Source organism: Corvus brachyrhynchos, unplaced genomic scaffold (assembly GCF_000691975.1).
Source record: "Corvus brachyrhynchos isolate BGI_N302 unplaced genomic scaffold, ASM69197v1 scaffold220, whole genome shotgun sequence".
Lineage (NCBI taxonomy): Eukaryota > Metazoa > Chordata > Aves > Passeriformes > Corvidae > Corvus > Corvus brachyrhynchos.
Genome location: NW_008236209.1, coordinates 7,395,799 through 7,412,266, shown reverse-complemented (window position 1 = coordinate 7,412,266; position 16,468 = coordinate 7,395,799). Strand labels below are relative to the sequence as shown.

The 16,468-nt window shown below is 45.2% G+C and overlaps 1 protein-coding gene across 3 annotated transcripts in view; it reads right to left on the bottom strand.

Moving 5' to 3' along the window:
• Positions 1-16,468, bottom strand: part of LOC103622915 (glypican-4) — a 227,116-nt gene that overhangs the window by 163,837 nt on the left and 46,811 nt on the right. For 2 of the 3 annotated variants that reach the window (XM_017743202.1, XM_008641941.2), the window contains exon 2: positions 1,117-1,811. In XM_017743202.1, coding sequence (XP_017598691.1) covers positions 1,117-1,811 — 695 coding nt within the window. Of the gene's footprint in view, positions 1-1,116; positions 1,812-3,867; positions 3,917-16,468 lie in introns of those variants that run through there. The other variant, XM_017743211.1, reaches the window with a different exon arrangement.

Genomic DNA, 16,468 nt, shown 5'->3' with positions numbered 1-16,468 from the left:
CACCTGCCCTGCTCACCGGGAGCCGCCAGCGCCCCTGCTGGCTGTGACCGGAACTGCACCCGAGGGGAAAGGGCCTGACAGCTGAGAAGGCTGGGACTGGGTTTGTGATTGTTTGCTGTTACTGCCATAGTTATTGTTGTTTGTTTGACTGGTTATACACGTATAGATATATAATAGTAAAGAACTGTTATTCCTATTTCCCACATATTTGCCTAAAAGCCCCTTGATTTCAAAATTATAATAACTTGAACAGAAGGGGGTTGCATCTGCCATTCCAAGGGAGGCTTCTGCCTTCCTTAGCAGACACCTGTCTTTCAAACCAAGACACAGTGTCAGATTTTAATCATCGTTGGCTTTAAGCAAACTATTACAACACTCCTGCACCTTTGCCCCATCCCCAACTCTTCCCTACCTACATGGAGCAGCTCAATTGTGTCTCAAGAAAAATCTCCTCTGTAGAACAAGCATCATATAATCACTGTACATTTGTCCTTGGTGTTCAAACAGAGCAGCAGGATTTTCAGAACAAGACAGCCTCAGTTTCTCAGGAGGCTCAGAAATTCACACAATGTGTTTTTAAAGAGTCAGGTAAAAATAAGGAATAATCTCATCCCTGCAATGAAATGCAGCCCAAAACTGGAATGAGTTACTAAAAGATGGAGAGTCAGCTCTTCTTTGGTAAATCAGGGGATGCTGTGGCACATGTCTCTGCTTGGCATCTATTTGGAGGTACATTTTTTATGATGTTAAAGGAGGCAGGAGACACCTGGAGAGCAGGACCAGCCTCTTGAGAGCTACCCAGGGCAAGCACAGCACTCAGGGAAAACTGAAAACACTGGGACATCTCAGCTCCCAACCTCACACCCCAGGACAAGTCCAGAGCCTTCTGCTCTGACGAACCTAAAAAGAGTCAAAGCCCTTAATGGAAACCCAGGCCCTGCAAACACCAGTTTCAAATGCTACCAAAAGTTTTGGAAGATCAGAAGGGGAGGGAAGGGACTGGCAATTGGAGCATTTGGGTTTTGTTGGCAGGAGGAACTGGACAGCTTGGTTTCAACACAGAGTTCATGTACAAACCATGGCAGCGAGCCTGGGGAACTGCAGCGAACTACTCACAGCTGTCGAGAGCTTCCCTTCGTTCTTCTGCACGTGGACGATGGCATCGCGCACCACGGAGAACAGGCTCAGGAGGACGTGCTCCATGTCATAGATGCCGTGCATGCCTCTGGTCAACCCCTCCAGAGACCCAATGTACTCCTTCCAGAGGTTTTGGATCTCCAGGACGCCTGCCAGGCATCCCTGCATCACTGCTCCACAGTAGCCAGCACAAGGCTTGGCCAGGAGCAGCCCCTGGCAGTGGGAGCAGTACCACATCTTCAGCAGTGCCCGTCCACAGTCCTTGCTGAATTTCAGGTGGTCAGTAGTGTTTATCACCTCAATCCCCAGGTTCAGCGCCTGCAGAAAGACTCGTGTGGCCTGCAGGGACTTGGACACCTGTGTCATCATCATCTTTGGGTAGTTCCCAAAGACTTTGAGGTCTCTCCTGGCTGCCCGCAGACATTCAGTCATTTCCACAGAGGGATCGGGGAAGCCGGGATTAATCAAGTGAGAGTAAACCAAAGGGAATAAACTGTCAAAAAATTCATTTACCATGTCATTGACATTGATGTCAGAGCCTAATATGTACAGCGAGATATCAGTAAAAAGTTCTCCAACAAATTTAAGAGCCCTGGGCCCCATGCTCTGGTAGTAGATCCTAAACATGCTGTTGGTGAAGTTTCTTGCATGCCGCACTACAATTTCAAAGGCTTCTGCAAAACAGAACAACAAAAAAAAACGTTATTAAGAGACGGTGAGCTCAGAAACAGGGAGGATAATGTTCTACCACATCACTGCTGCCAGGGCTGACCCCATCCTGCCTGCCTTGGGTCAAACACCTGCTGGTAGCCGTGCCTGTTGCAAAACACCAGCATCAGCAATTTCCAGGGGAAACGTATAAATTCTTTAAACAGAAGCTGCATTTCAAAATGGCAAAAAAGCCTAGGATCTAGTTAACATTTCAGCTTTTAAAGAAAATATTGATTCAAGAAAAGGGCTAGACTGCAATTTCTTTCTCTCCCCCTTTCATATTGATTTGAAATTAACAGGAATTCTATCTCCAGACTTAATTTAAGGCAGAGATAAATGTTTGACAAACTGTACAGTGTTTAAAATCAGGAAACAGTAAATGCTGACATTCCGTTATGAAAAGGAAAATATTTATAGGAGTTTAATCACAGACAATATTCTGACTCAACTCCAGCAGGTGCCCTGCACCAAGTGTCCTCAAAGCCACTGGAAAAGCCCCCACAGTGCTGCAGTTTTCCCAAATGCACCAGGCTCACTTCAGCTGTAGATCCAATGTTTCATCTGCCCTGGATGTGAGCTGCTCCATTGTCCAAAGTGATGCTGAGAGACAGTGATGCCATGTCCACCTGTGGGTGCCCAGCCAGGAACACTCTCATACATATCAGGTTGTCCCAAACTGTCCCATGAAATTTTAGACAGAGACTGTAATTTTTCTAGAAAAAAACACTGTGCATTTTCCCATCTCTACCTTCAAAGACTTTAGGACTTTCAGCCCGCACCTCCTCCCCAAGGTGAGCAGGCAAGACCCCACAGTCATTGCACAGTTATTCCTTTAATTATATCTCTCCTCATCAGGAGGCTTCCAAAATATCCAGACCTCACTATATAAGGACAACATACCTACACACACACCACTTTGCATCTTAAAGCATTAGAAGGGGAGGCCATCAGTGCAAACTGAAGTCTTTTTCTTTGGCCAGCTTGCTCTACCAGCCCATGTCCCACCGTCCAAGGTACTACTCATAAAATGCTAAAATTAATGAACAGCCTTTTGGTTCACAGGTCACAAACACCCCTCAATGTAACTGCTCTCAACTCTGTCACTCTGGAAACACACATCCTGGCTCAATTTGCATTAAAATTATTCATGTTCAGTAATTAAAGGGAATGTTTAATTTTTAAAGCCATAAGAGTTATTTCCCCCATTTGTTAAGGCTGGAATGCAGCTGAGCATGGCCTCACACATCTCCACAGAGGTTCAGTATCAACACTATCACAAGCAATGTCGGGCCTTGCTGCTCACCCTGCATAACCTCTTGCATTACTCCAGAGCTTTTAAGACCGTCACACTTCCAGAACTTCTGGCTCTTTCTTCCTGGGTGCACCCTATACAGGGATGCCTGGAAGGACAGGGTGCTGTTGCTGCACCCCACCCCAGCACACAGAAGGCTGTGGTGGAAGCAGTGCAGAAATTACTGATATACTTCTGGAAACAGTGTCTCCATCCTATCTGGTGCCTGCACACCTTCCAGGCATGCTGCTGAAGCATTTTGTCCATAGCTCTAGACACTCACACCAGGAGTGTCCCGGCAAGCCAAGAACAACCATCTGCATTCCCAGGCGACAGCAATCCTTCCCTCCTCACAGCACAGATCGAGGGATGCAGTGGTGCAAGGACACAGGGCCCCTCTCTCCCTGCCTCCCTCGCCATGACAGCCAGCATCCCGCTCCTCACCCCCATACAGAGGATGGGAAAGCTCTCCAGGCACAACGGCAAGTCTGACACAGACTGGGCTGTGCAAGCAGAGCAAACTCTAGTTGAACTATTATTAAAAGTTTTAAAACAAAAAAAAAAAAGTCTCTTTGAAGAGGGCACACAGATTACAAAACTTTTTTCCCCCTCTTTCTTCTCAAGGACACCAGAATAGCTTTTGCCTCAAAAAGCACAAAGAACTTTTTGGACCAGTGTTTTTTTGACAGCAGTGGAGACAATGCCAGGATTTTCATGCTGTGCCTCACCATTTGCCTTTACCCTCTTCTCTGTTAGCTCCATTTAGAAAAAGTCATCACTCTTCTGTTTTCTTGCTCCTCTGTGCTTTGCCAGTTCTCATCAGAGCCAAAAGACTCTTCGCTGATTAGAAAAATATTCCAAGCTCCTATGCAAACCTCCTACGGCAAGAAAGGCTTCAGAAAGGAATGGAGAACAGTGGCGTATCAGAAGAACATGCACACACAGTCCCACTGCTTTAAAGGTCATGACATGCACATAATTTTTATCGTAATAACTGGCTGAGAGTGTCTATTTTATGCACCTCAGAGCTTTTGCATATATCCATTAGAAAGCGCAACAGGGACTATAAAAGCATATGGAGACTCCTGCTGCCCTATTAATAGATGCAAGAAATAATAAAACTTTGTAAAAAAGAAGTCTTACACATCCAAAATCTCTCCCACCCAACTCCCACAGTAGTTGCTTATTTTGAAATATTCCTCAGAAAGCGCTGGCTGCAGGAATTCTAAATCTCCAGCTACCAGCAGCTTCAGTGACCCTCGTCCAGCCTCCAAGCACTTCAGAGTGGAGGAAACTTTGTGGGTCAGTCGCCTGCACTCCCACGAGGGAACCTCACAGGGACACAGAGGGGTCACTGCATTACAGAAGCTTCTAATCCCCCATAAAATCCCACAGCCTGGATTTGCTGCTGGTAAAATCTGCCCAACTCATAACATGGCATTACTGAAACTCTCATTGCTGGAGGATAATTTAATCTTTTCTCTGTTCTATTTTTTTTTTAATTTCAAGGATATTTTCAAAAACTGCCATTTAAGGCAGCTGTTTTGCAAGTCTGGCTCAAGCAGTGTGAATACAAAGCAAGGCATCAGACTTGCCCCCAACTTCAGCAGGCAGAAGCACTGCACGGCTGAGCAGGGCTCACGTTTTACAATCTCCATCACTGTAGAATATACACACAGATGTGCACATAGCAGAGTATAAAAAATGCTCCTTTAAACACATTCACAGCAAAAGAAACGCTCAAGATAACTCCATCCTTTATTGGATGCAGGGAGAAACACAGTGACCAAGGATGAGGAAAAGGCAGACGCCTTCTTAATAAGTACCTTCTTAAGGTACTTAATGCCTTCTTGGCCTCAGTATTTAATAGTAAGACCAGTTTTTCTCCAGGTATCCAGCACCCTGAGCTGGAAGACAGAGATGGGCAGTAGAATGAAGTCCCCATAATACAGGAGAAAATGGTCAGGGGTCTGCTACTCCACTTAAAGTGGGGCTGGATGGGATCCACCCAAGGGTACTGAGGGAGTGGGCAGAAGAACTCACAAGGCCACTGTCCCTCATTTACCAGCAGTCCTGGTTACCCAGGGAGGTCCCAGGAGACTGGAGGCTGGCAAATGTGACAATACCTGAGAAGATCAGATCACGTTGAGTACCATCATGTGGCACGTACAAAACAACCAGGGCATCAGGCCCAGCCCACATGGGTTCATGGTCCTGCTTGACCAATCTCATCTCGTTCTATGATAAGGTGGCCAGCTTGGTGGATCAAAGAAAGGCTGGGGATGTTGTCTACTAGGACTTTAGAGAAGACTTTGGCAACGTTTCCCACAGCATTTCTCTTGGAGAAACTGTCTGCTTGTGGCTTAGACACTGGTCCAGGAAAGAGAAACCAAGGCAGCATTTACAGGATGGGAGCCAGAGCATCATCACCAACCAAGCCCTGGTACTGTACATCTGTTGACTGTATCATTCGAGGGCAGTTTATCAGGACTCCCAAAGGATGAATGAAACAGCTGAACCCACTCTCACAGGTATCAGTCACTAGCTGAAAAGCACAGGCTATTACTTATTTTTCAGGCTGGACTCTTGCTGAAGTACCTGGAGAGGAATTGCTGCCCGATTCCAGCAACCAGAAGGGAAGGACTAAGCTCCTTTCGAAGTGCAAAAATTCCCCAGAACACAGCCCAAGGAGAGCTGCATGGCCACTGCAAACTGGCAATTAGAGAAAGTAAATTGTAAAAGAGCATAACAGTGCCCTGAGTGGGGATTACTGGCAGGAGAAGGAAATCACTGCGTTCTCAGCCCAGATAATAAAAGTCTGCTGCTTAGTAAAATGCCAGCTTTCCTGAGAAAGCGCGCTGCCTCCTAAGCTGCAGGAACTTCAAAGGGGTCGGCGGCAGGGCCAGAGGAGCTCTGGATTAACCTACTGGCTGCCCCAGCCTGCAGGAGGCTTCAGCCATGACTGCCACTTGATGGGTTTATTTAAGAGATTATGTGATGCAGTTGCCTGAGCCACAAGGAGCCGGTGTAAGTGACCCCAACGAGCCATTCCCATACAATAGCCCACCAGAGAGGGGAGAGCCAAAATCTGATGGTAGCTGCAGAGCTGGGACAGCTACAGAGATGACACCTCCAATTCCAAGTTCAGCAAGTGCTGCCCCACAAGCAGCTGAAGGTGTTTGGAAAGTTGCCGCCAGCCAGAAACAAGGTCTGTCCTCCTTTTGCCTCCCATGCCAGCTCACCAAAGATGAGCACCACAGGAGCTGTGTGGAGCCACCTCCACACACCACTGTGACCACTGGGAGGAGGGACAGCAGGTTCCACCATGGCAGTCAGATACCATGACATGTCATAGTCTTCATGCTGCCCCTCCAGTAATGTGTTGCTCTGGTTTTGCTGTAAAGCCAAGCTTCCAACATGGACAGCTGCCCTTCTCTGGGTGTCACACAGCACAGCAAGTCCTCTTGGCAATGGTTCAGCAAAGGTGAAGGGGCTCCACAGCAAAACCTGCTGCACCAGCAGCTCATCATCCACGGGGCACCTGGGAAAGGAACAAGATAGGTGGAGGTGCAGGACTGTGTGACCCATGCACCCCTCAGCACATGGATACCAAGGCATTAAAACTGCACCTATAACCTTGATTTTCCTGTTTCTTGACATCTAGACACATAAATCCTGCAACCATAAACGCTCTCTGAGCAGGGAAGCTCCCACCATGTCTACTCCCGCTTCCTCTCAGGAGCTGAGCTCACAACTCCCATTTGCTCTTTTGCAAAGGATTGTTTGCTTAAAAACTTGCCTCCCCACACTTTGTCTTATCTTGACCACTAAGATATATCTTCACAGGGGAGGAACTACAACCTTTGTTATTCCACTACCAAGAGCCAGTAACGGCAAGGCTCAGGGTTTTTTGGGGGGAGAAAACCAGGCAAGTAATTCTAGACAAGGTCATGGTGTCATCACCATTTCCCTATGCCCTCAGAAAAGCTTCAGGGCCATCTCCTCCAGGAGTTTGCGCCAGAGTAGTGAATCCTCATGCACTACCCCAAACTGTAAAATGAACAGGAAACTGATTTCCATGCAGCAGAAACCTCCCTTGAGGTCAACACGGATCAGTGGCAGTCAGCTGAATTTCCCTCTGCAGATGACGATGATGCATTTTGTGATTCCCTGCACCTTCCCCAGGATGCTGCTGCTTGGGAGCATCACAGGCTGCAAACGTGGCACACAGTGATTCCCTGTCCTGCATTTTCAAATCTTACCAGCTCCACAAAATGCACTTTAAATGCCTTTTAGGTATGAATGTGCTCCTCCTCCCACAATGAATCTCATCTATGATGCGACTGCTCCAGGGCAGCAAGAGACCCAGCTCCTGAAGCTCAGTGAATTTGCTCAAGTCCCTCTTCTAGGCTTCGATGGCTCTCCTCATGTCCCTGGGTTTGCTCCCCAGGCCTGTCCCTGGAGGGTCCCTGCTCACAAGGTCTGAAACCAAACTCTCTGCACAAGGCACAGCAATAACTTCAGGGGTCAGAGAGCCTCTGGTATGGCCAGACTTTACCTGCCTTGGCTCCACCTGATCTCTGGCACTTCCCTGCTGATGGCAAAACTTCTCACTTCACTTCTCAGGACACAAATAACAAATCATCAGGAGAGAGCTTGGCACTGGAATCTCTCAGCCCACAGGAATCATTTCCACCCTGAGAGAAAAGCATGGATGTCCAGGCAGGACATGGAAAATTCATCAGTTCATTAATCAGCTCCTAATGCAGTCACTGCATTTCCTGCAGGCCCAAGGTTCCCAAACGTTTAAAAATGCCTTACATCTAAAAGCCAAACCTGCTGAGCCCCTCAAAAACACTACACCAACGTCCATGGATTGGAATTCAAATGTTCATCAAAGAAATGCTAAAAGTTTGGGTGTTTGTAAGCTCAACCAAATATTATCTGACCTGGCTCTTGCTGTGGCACTGCTCAGAAGTGGAAAAAAGAAGCCAGGGGAATCCTCATCTGAGTGAGCTATAAAAGGAAGAAATGTTCTTCTTTAGTATCTCCAATGAATCAGACAACTTCAGCCCCATCACAATAGCCTGTGTTCCCAAAACACAGCAGAGCTCACCAAGAGAGGAACAACTGTTTGCAACAACGGCCACAGGCACTACTGGTGAGACGAACCCCAAGTCATTTTTCAAACAGCAGGTAATATTTATTTACCAGCTTGGAAAAGGTTTGCAATATATTGAGCAGAAAGGAAACAAAATCTAAGAGAATTTCCCCTGGCAGCAATAAGAGCAGCCTCCAGATTTGTTCTGTTATGATTTACACTACACTGCAAGTTTTTAACAACATTATCTGGAGACAAAAGCTCTTCTAAGCAGTATAATTACTTTTGTCTATGGCATTACAAAACCCATCAGATGGTGCCACTGCTGCTCTTACAGGGTTTGTTTCTCTGAGCACATTTGGGTTTAAAGCTTAGGAAATGCTATTTTTTCCAACTATGACACAGCCTTTTGGATTACTTTTACAATATTGTCACCATAAAAATTATGGTCTCAAGCTCCCAAGCTTTTGAGATTAGCTTCAAAGCATTAGTAATAGAAAGTGGAACAATTCAGTTATTCTCTCTTAATTTTAAGCCATCGAGGTTTGCACTTTCTACCTTTGCTCCATCACCACCAGTCCAAGAGAGCAAAGGTCCAGTCTTTAAATGAGATGGGGCTTCTTCCAGCCCCATGCCCACTGCCTTCATTCCCACAGGACCCAAGTTACAAGTTTCCAAGCCAGTGTTGCTCACCAGCCATTGCCAAATCCTTACCCTTTTGTCAGAAAAGCATCTTCTCTTAATTATTAGTTTCTATCAAAACACCAAGCTCCAAAGCCATTTATTTTTAATTGTTCAGCTTATCTAGTGCCCTGACAGTTTGAAATACACTCCCTGAAGTTTCTAATAAAAATACTGTATGATCCATCTCATTATACCCACTCAAACTGCCCTGAAAATGTGCTCCTGTTCCAGTCCAGGTAACAGTCCAGCTGTTACACAGTTAGTCACACTGTGGTTCTCCTATTTAATATTTATATCCTGCACACAAAAACTTTGTTAATGCAGACATTAGAGCTCACCAACACAAGCTGCTACCAGCCTAGAAGCAAGGAAACAAGAAATGCTGGTGCCCACAGCTCCCCACTTCCAACCAGCCCCTTGCCTGGACCAGACCCTGCCTGGAGGGAGTTCAGCGCAGTGCTCTGTACCCCACACTGGCATCCACAAGTCATGACAGCAAAAGGCAGAGTCAGGGGTGCTGGAATAGACCACAGACAAACAATGTTTTTTGGAGGGGCACCAGGATGCCTTGAGAGATCTCTAGAGACCCTTGGGAGTACCCAAGTAAATACAGGAAACCTACACTCCCAGTGAAAGCTAAAAAAACCCCCCAAAATCTCACAGCCAACACCTTACAAGAATGACTCTGCAGTAAAATCTTTCCTGGGGCTTCATGCTTGAACACATGGCTTTGGCGTTTTTTATTAAATATGGGTTGCACATCCATTGTATAATTTGTTTTCCTGAGCATCAGGAAAGGTAATGCTTCATGCCGTGACAGATGTGTGAATGCTTAACAGATTCCTGGAAATTTAATAAAGGCAAAGTTAAAAATGCCAACAGTCAAGGCTGGCGCAAGTGGTGAGTGAACATGATTCTTTATCAAAATCAAAGGGCAAGAGGAATAAGGGCCTAGAGAAGCAGGCTCAATCCAAGCCCTGGGAGTGCAAGCTGGAAAAGTACAGAGAGAAAATGTAAGAGGCTTCTGCAGTTAAAAGGTAGCTCTGGTAGAGGAAAAGGTTGTACTGGTAACCTGTCGGATGAGAGAAAGATAAACTTCTCTCCATGCACCCCACGCTGTTGGGAAATGGTTAGAGGATCAGGGACATGGATCATTGATAAAGGGAACAAATCAATAACTGTACAAGCAAAAGGCCTGAAAGCAAAGGTTTGTGTGAGAAACTGCCTGCATGAGAAGTGCCTGTGTGAGAAACAGGCCTGAGAACAAAAAGGGAGTTTGAGGATGTGCAGCTGCGCAGATAAGACCCGGAGAAAGGAGGGTCAACTCTGAATTTTTTAATGATAACATAACTAGTAGAAGCTTGCGAATGTAGTCTCATTAGGTAGAAGCAGAAATGCGCTTTGATAGGTTTGAGTATTGTCACCATAAAAATTATGGTCTCAAGCTCCCAAGCTTTTGAGATTAGCTTCAAAGCATTAGTAATAGAAAGTGGAACAATTCAGTTATTCTCTCTTAATTTTAAGCCATCGAGGTTTGCACTTTCTACCTTTGCTCCATCACCACCAGTCCAAGAGAGCAAAGGTCCAGTCTTTAAATGAGATGGGGCTTCTTCCAGCCCCATGCCCACTGCCTTCATTCCCACAGGACCCAAGTTACAAGTTTCCAAGCCAGTGTTGCTCACCAGCCATTGCCAAATCCTTACCCTTTTGTCAGAAAAGCATCTTCTCTTAATTATTAGTTTCTATCAAAACACCAAGCTCCAAAGCCATTTATTTTTAATTGTTCAGCTTATCTAGTGCCCTGACAGTTTGAAATACACTCCCTGAAGTTTCTAATAAAAATACTGTATGATCCATCTCATTATACCCACTCAAACTGCCCTGAAAATGTGCTCCTGTTCCAGTCCAGGTAACAGTCCAGCTGTTACACAGTTAGTCACACTGTGGTTCTCCTATTTAATATTTATATCCTGCACACAAAAACTTTGTTAATGCAGACATTAGAGCTCACCAACACAAGCTGCTACCAGCCTAGAAGCAAGGAAACAAGAAATGCTGGTGCCCACAGCTCCCCACTTCCAACCAGCCCCTTGCCTGGACCAGACCCTGCCTGGAGGGAGTTCAGCGCAGTGCTCTGTACCCCACACTGGCATCCACAAGTCATGACAGCAAAAGGCAGAGTCAGGGGTGCTGGAATAGACCACAGACAAACAATGTTTTTTGGAGGGGCACCAGGATGCCTTGAGAGATCTCTAGAGACCCTTGGGAGTACCCAAGTAAATACAGGAAACCTACACTCCCAGTGAAAGCTAAAAAAACCCCCCAAAATCTCACAGCCAACACCTTACAAGAATGACTCTGCAGTAAAATCTTTCCTGGGGCTTCATGCTTGAACACATGGCTTTGGCGTTTTTTATTAAATATGGGTTGCACATCCATTGTATAATTTGTTTTCCTGAGCATCAGGAAAGGTAATGCTTCATGCCGTGACAGATGTGTGAATGCTTAACAGATTCCTGGAAATTTAATAAAGGCAAAGTTAAAAATGCCAACAGTCAAGGCTGGCGCAAGTGGTGAGTGAACATGATTCTTTATCAAAATCAAAGGGCAAGAGGAATAAGGGCCTAGAGAAGCAGGCTCAATCCAAGCCCTGGGAGTGCAAGCTGGAAAAGTACAGAGAGAAAATGTAAGAGGCTTCTGCAGTTAAAAGGTAGCTCTGGTAGAGGAAAAGGTTGTACTGGTAACCTGTCGGATGAGAGAAAGATAAACTTCTCTCCATGCACCCCACGCTGTTGGGAAATGGTTAGAGGATCAGGGACATGGATCATTGATAAAGGGAACAAATCAATAACTGTACAAGCAAAAGGCCTGAAAGCAAAGGTTTGTGTGAGAAACTGCCTGCATGAGAAGTGCCTGTGTGAGAAACAGGCCTGAGAACAAAAAGGGAGTTTGAGGATGTGCAGCTGCGCAGATAAGACCCGGAGAAAGGAGGGTCAACTCTGAATTTTTTAATGATAACATAACTAGTAGAAGCTTGCGAATGTAGTCTCATTAGGTAGAAGCAGAAATGCGCTTTGATAGGTTTGAGTCAATTAAGAGTTAACAAGCTGGTATACTACATAAGTGCCTCTGGATTGCTAATAAACGGAGCTTGCTTTTATCAACCATATTGGCTGGTCTGCAATTTCTCCCCCCGCTAGAGTCGCCGGATTTTTCCAACACCACGCCTCCATCCTGATGCCAAAACCCACATGAGGCCCAGGGTTCAAGTTCACCTTCCCCATTTTTTTTATCCCAAATACTTATTTTCTCTGCTCCTAGTCTCTCTTACCTCTCCAGTTTGCTGCAGAGACAACAGACTCCATCTACAACTCTTATTTCAAGCCAGGTGCTCAACCAGGGAGCACAGCCCAGTGCAGCAGGAACAGCTACAAACACCTTGGGAAAAGGACCTCTCTGCCCTGGGTAACTGAGCAGGTATTACAGATCCAGGCATTTTACCATTGCAAAAGCACATCTAGGATTGTTTTGGTTTTATTTTTAAACACAAAGTGCATTTCCACACCCCCCCTCCAAAAAAACCCCAACCAAACCAAAACCAAACAAAAAACCTCAACCAAACAAACAAAACAGAAAAACAACAACGAAAACCCAATAAAAGCCCAGTACTTGGTCACCCACACAGCCTTTACTAATTGGAGGCTGCAACATCCACCTAATGGGATTATAAAGATATTGAAAAAGCAGCATACCTCTCCAAAGATGAATGACAAGCCACACATATCAAGCAGAGGGCAAGTGATTTCATGCACTCCCACCCAAATTTACAAGCCAAGCAGTTCTAAAGACCAGGACACCAATTTGTATAGTTCCTCCATGTATTTTAAACTAAAAGTTATAAGCAACTTCTGAAAAAATGCAAGCCTAGCAAATTCCTTTATTCATCAGAATGAATGAAGATAAAGAAAGCCACCAGGTCAAGTTGAGCTTGTATTCAAAAAGTTGAAAAAAATTCTTTGAAAGTGCATTGGTCTCAGTAACTTCAGAGCAAGGCAGATCTGAGACGAGCTTTCCAGGCTCCCTTTCATTCCAGAGGGCTTTTATCAGCCTGTTAAGTCTCCAACAATGGAGAGCAGACTATTTATTTAAGCAGCAAATTCCTTCCTTAATAATCTCTCCTGGCCAAATTCTCTTTAAAGTATCTCAACTGTCTGATGAAAAGCAAATGGCAGAAGATCAGTTCTTGATCCCTGTAGTAACGTGTAGGACTTGAACTTACTTCAGGCCACCTGTTGACCACTCTTTTAGTCACTCCAGCCCATTTATTTCTCTTATTAGTTTCCTACCTGCGCCAGCAGAACTTGGGAAAGCCATTTACTCAGTAACATACAGCAACCAATACAGGTGTAACTCTTCCCCCTAAGGAGTGACTGTTTCCAAGACACACAACAATGTCCAAGTTCTCAAAAGCAATTCGGTGATTTTCAAGCTGGTTTTGTCTCAAGACACCTCAGAGAAAGACAGAGGTTTCCAACTTGGAAATAAGACTGTGGATCACCTCAGGAGCACACGTGCAAGCAGCCACTCCAATGTCCCCTGGCAGCACCTGAGTCACTGAGCATTTGCAGAATATTTTAGCTGCATCTTGCTCTTGCTTGACAGAGAGCAGGGTACCCAACCTCCCTCCTGTCCGAAACACCACAGGGGCTGACACAGGACACCATACTCACAGCAGCACCCCTGTAACAGGACTCAGGGCATGCCCGGCACACAAACACCAGGCACTATCTCCATCCTTTTAAAAAAAAAAAAAAAAAAGGAAAACCTACCCATGGCCCCCAGTTTCCAGCCTCACCACGATCCAAAAACTAGACTCACTTATTCTCTCCCTTCCTCTGTGGTACCTTGAGTGAAGCCCCTCAAAACACTGGTGGTTTTGCTGGGGGGGAGGTTGGGTATTGTTTTGTTTGTTTATGGGGAAGGGTGGTTTGATAGGTTTTTTGAGTTGGGTTTTTGGTGGGTTGCCTTTGTCTGTTTGAGCAACGGTTGTTTGCTTGGCTTTTTCAGGTGGTTGTTGGTTTGGGGTTTTTTTGTGGGCTCTCTTTGTTTGATTGATTTTGACTTTGGTTTCTAAGTCGGTGCAGGGGCAGGTCCCAGCCCAGGGAGGAAGCAGAATGTGGGACACCATGTCCTGGTGGCACCAGCTGAGCCCATGGGTGGTCCCCACCCAGCATTCCACGTGGCTCCTGCATCTTGCTTGTCCTGGCTCAAAGCCCTGGCTTGATTAACACTCATTTTACAAGGAAGATCGTCTCCTTCTTCCCCTCTGTGAGAATAAGGCAACCATTGTAAAAGGAGCACAAGATGATAATTTGGCTCTCAAGAGGAAGACTCAACCACAGATGCCAGGAATTGATCCAAGGCTCCACTGCCCTCTCCAGAGAGGCTTTCCTTCAAGAACATGAATAATCCTCTGCAAAGTAATGGCACTGTTCATCTCTGGAAAGTTCCTCACAGGCTTAAATCCCTTGCTGGATGCAGGGGCCACATGTTCAGCTGCGTTCCCAGTAAATTAAAATTCAGCTTGTTCTTTTTCTGAAGAGAAATATGGAGAGTATTGATCAATAAATTTACCAAAAGTTTTATGGCAGCTGCTTTTCTCAGTAATAGACCAACCACTGCTCAGACATGGTTTAACACATAATCTCCAGATCAATGTAACTTTTGATTTATAAATAATAACAAAAGGAGCAAGGAAAAATATGCCTGGGAAAAAAATAAACAGCTTTTCCAAATGATACTTTCATCGTAGTCCTTTCAAAATAAAGATCGTGTATGTCAAAGGCTGCATGTGGAAACCAACACAGAATATATTACCTAAAAAGCTGAAGGTTCATCTTCATCATGACACTGTTCTGACTTGTCTATTCTGCAACTCGTGGCACATGTGACCCTCTTGGTGACATTTGTTAAGTATTAGATGCTCATAATCCCAAAATCCCCTTTTTCCCAAGGAAAAGTTACTACCCAGAGAGACCTCCTGTCTGAACACTTCCACACAAGGTCTATATCCATACTGCAAATGTTATGTCTATTATGGAGTGTTTCCTAGGTGTCAAAAGCACAGGTCAGAGAAGACTGTAAATCCTGACAATTTTTTCAATAACTGTGCATGTTAAAATGATGCCACCACAAATAGGTTGCAAGAGATATGCTGGAAAATCTATTAACTCACTGTAAATCTATTTAAGTTGGGAATTCATGCCTTCCAGAATTTTACCATTAGTCCTGAGAATTAGTTTATTGCTGAACAAGGAGGGCAGAGTCCATGAGGGTCATTTCAAAGACATAATGCACCATGGCCTGTCTAAAATGTACCCTCTGCAGGTATTTAATGTCTTAGTGAGCCTTTGAGTAAGTGCTTGCACGCTTCCATCTACAGACATCCTCCACGGAATAAGAAAAAGCATCGCCTTTTTCTAAACCTTCACATTGCTTCTCCTCCCATCCATAATCTCCTCTTCCAGTGGAAGCACTGACATATTTGAGAGGTTATAACAATTTAGGTACAATTATTCAGTTGCTTTGGGAATCAACAGCTGATTTTTTTATATCCATGAAGAAAAACCAAGGGGGAAAAGAGCTCAGGTTCAAATACAGAATTCTGATCCAAAGACAACTGCCTTCCCCCACCCCAAGCCTACCACTGCTCCTGCCAGGAGAACACTTCCCTTTGAAGAGCCACTTTTCTTTCACTTCTTGTCAAGAACCAAAAATTTCCTATCAGGTTTGCACTTAACGGACTGGCTCAAGCATGTCAGAGATGGATCCTTTTTAATAACAAAATAGTGGGAGTTTTAACAGCCTCTACAAATGAAAAAGCAGAGCCAACCCGTTTTCCAATCTTTGAACTAATCATTTGCTGCTTATGGGAAGTGGTGGAGTCATCATCCCTGAAGTGTTCAAAAGATGCAGGGACATGATACCTGGGGACATAATTCAGTGATGAACATGGAGGTGTTGCATTAATAGTTGAACTCAATGATTCTGGAAGTCTTTTCAGACCTTAATGATTCTGGGATCTGGGTTCAAATCTCCCTCACCCAAGCCAGAGCCGAGCTCCAGCACCATGCAGCACCATGGCATGGAAAAGATCCTTGGGAAGAGAGAAGAGGAGACCTGTATGCTTGTGTCTGCCACAGGAAAAAAATTTACTTCTCAACATGGGTGAAGAGGGGTGAACAACCTCTTTGCAGACAGTATCCCATATTTATATCAAAATCCATTTTCCTGTTTGAAATAAATAGCATTCTGCAAACATTCTTGTTTTTCTCCAAGGTTTTCCACTTTTCACATGAGACCCAAAGACCTTGGAAGGTCCCTTTCCCAAGGACCTTCCTGAAGGTCCCTCAGAACAGCCTCACCCCGAGCCAGGACAAAAAGGGTGAAGCACCAGGGCAGTTTGCCCACAGTTGATGGGCAGTCTACACTTCCATCTAGGGATACCCTGAGCCCTCAACAGAGGGACCTTTGGAGGCAGGGAC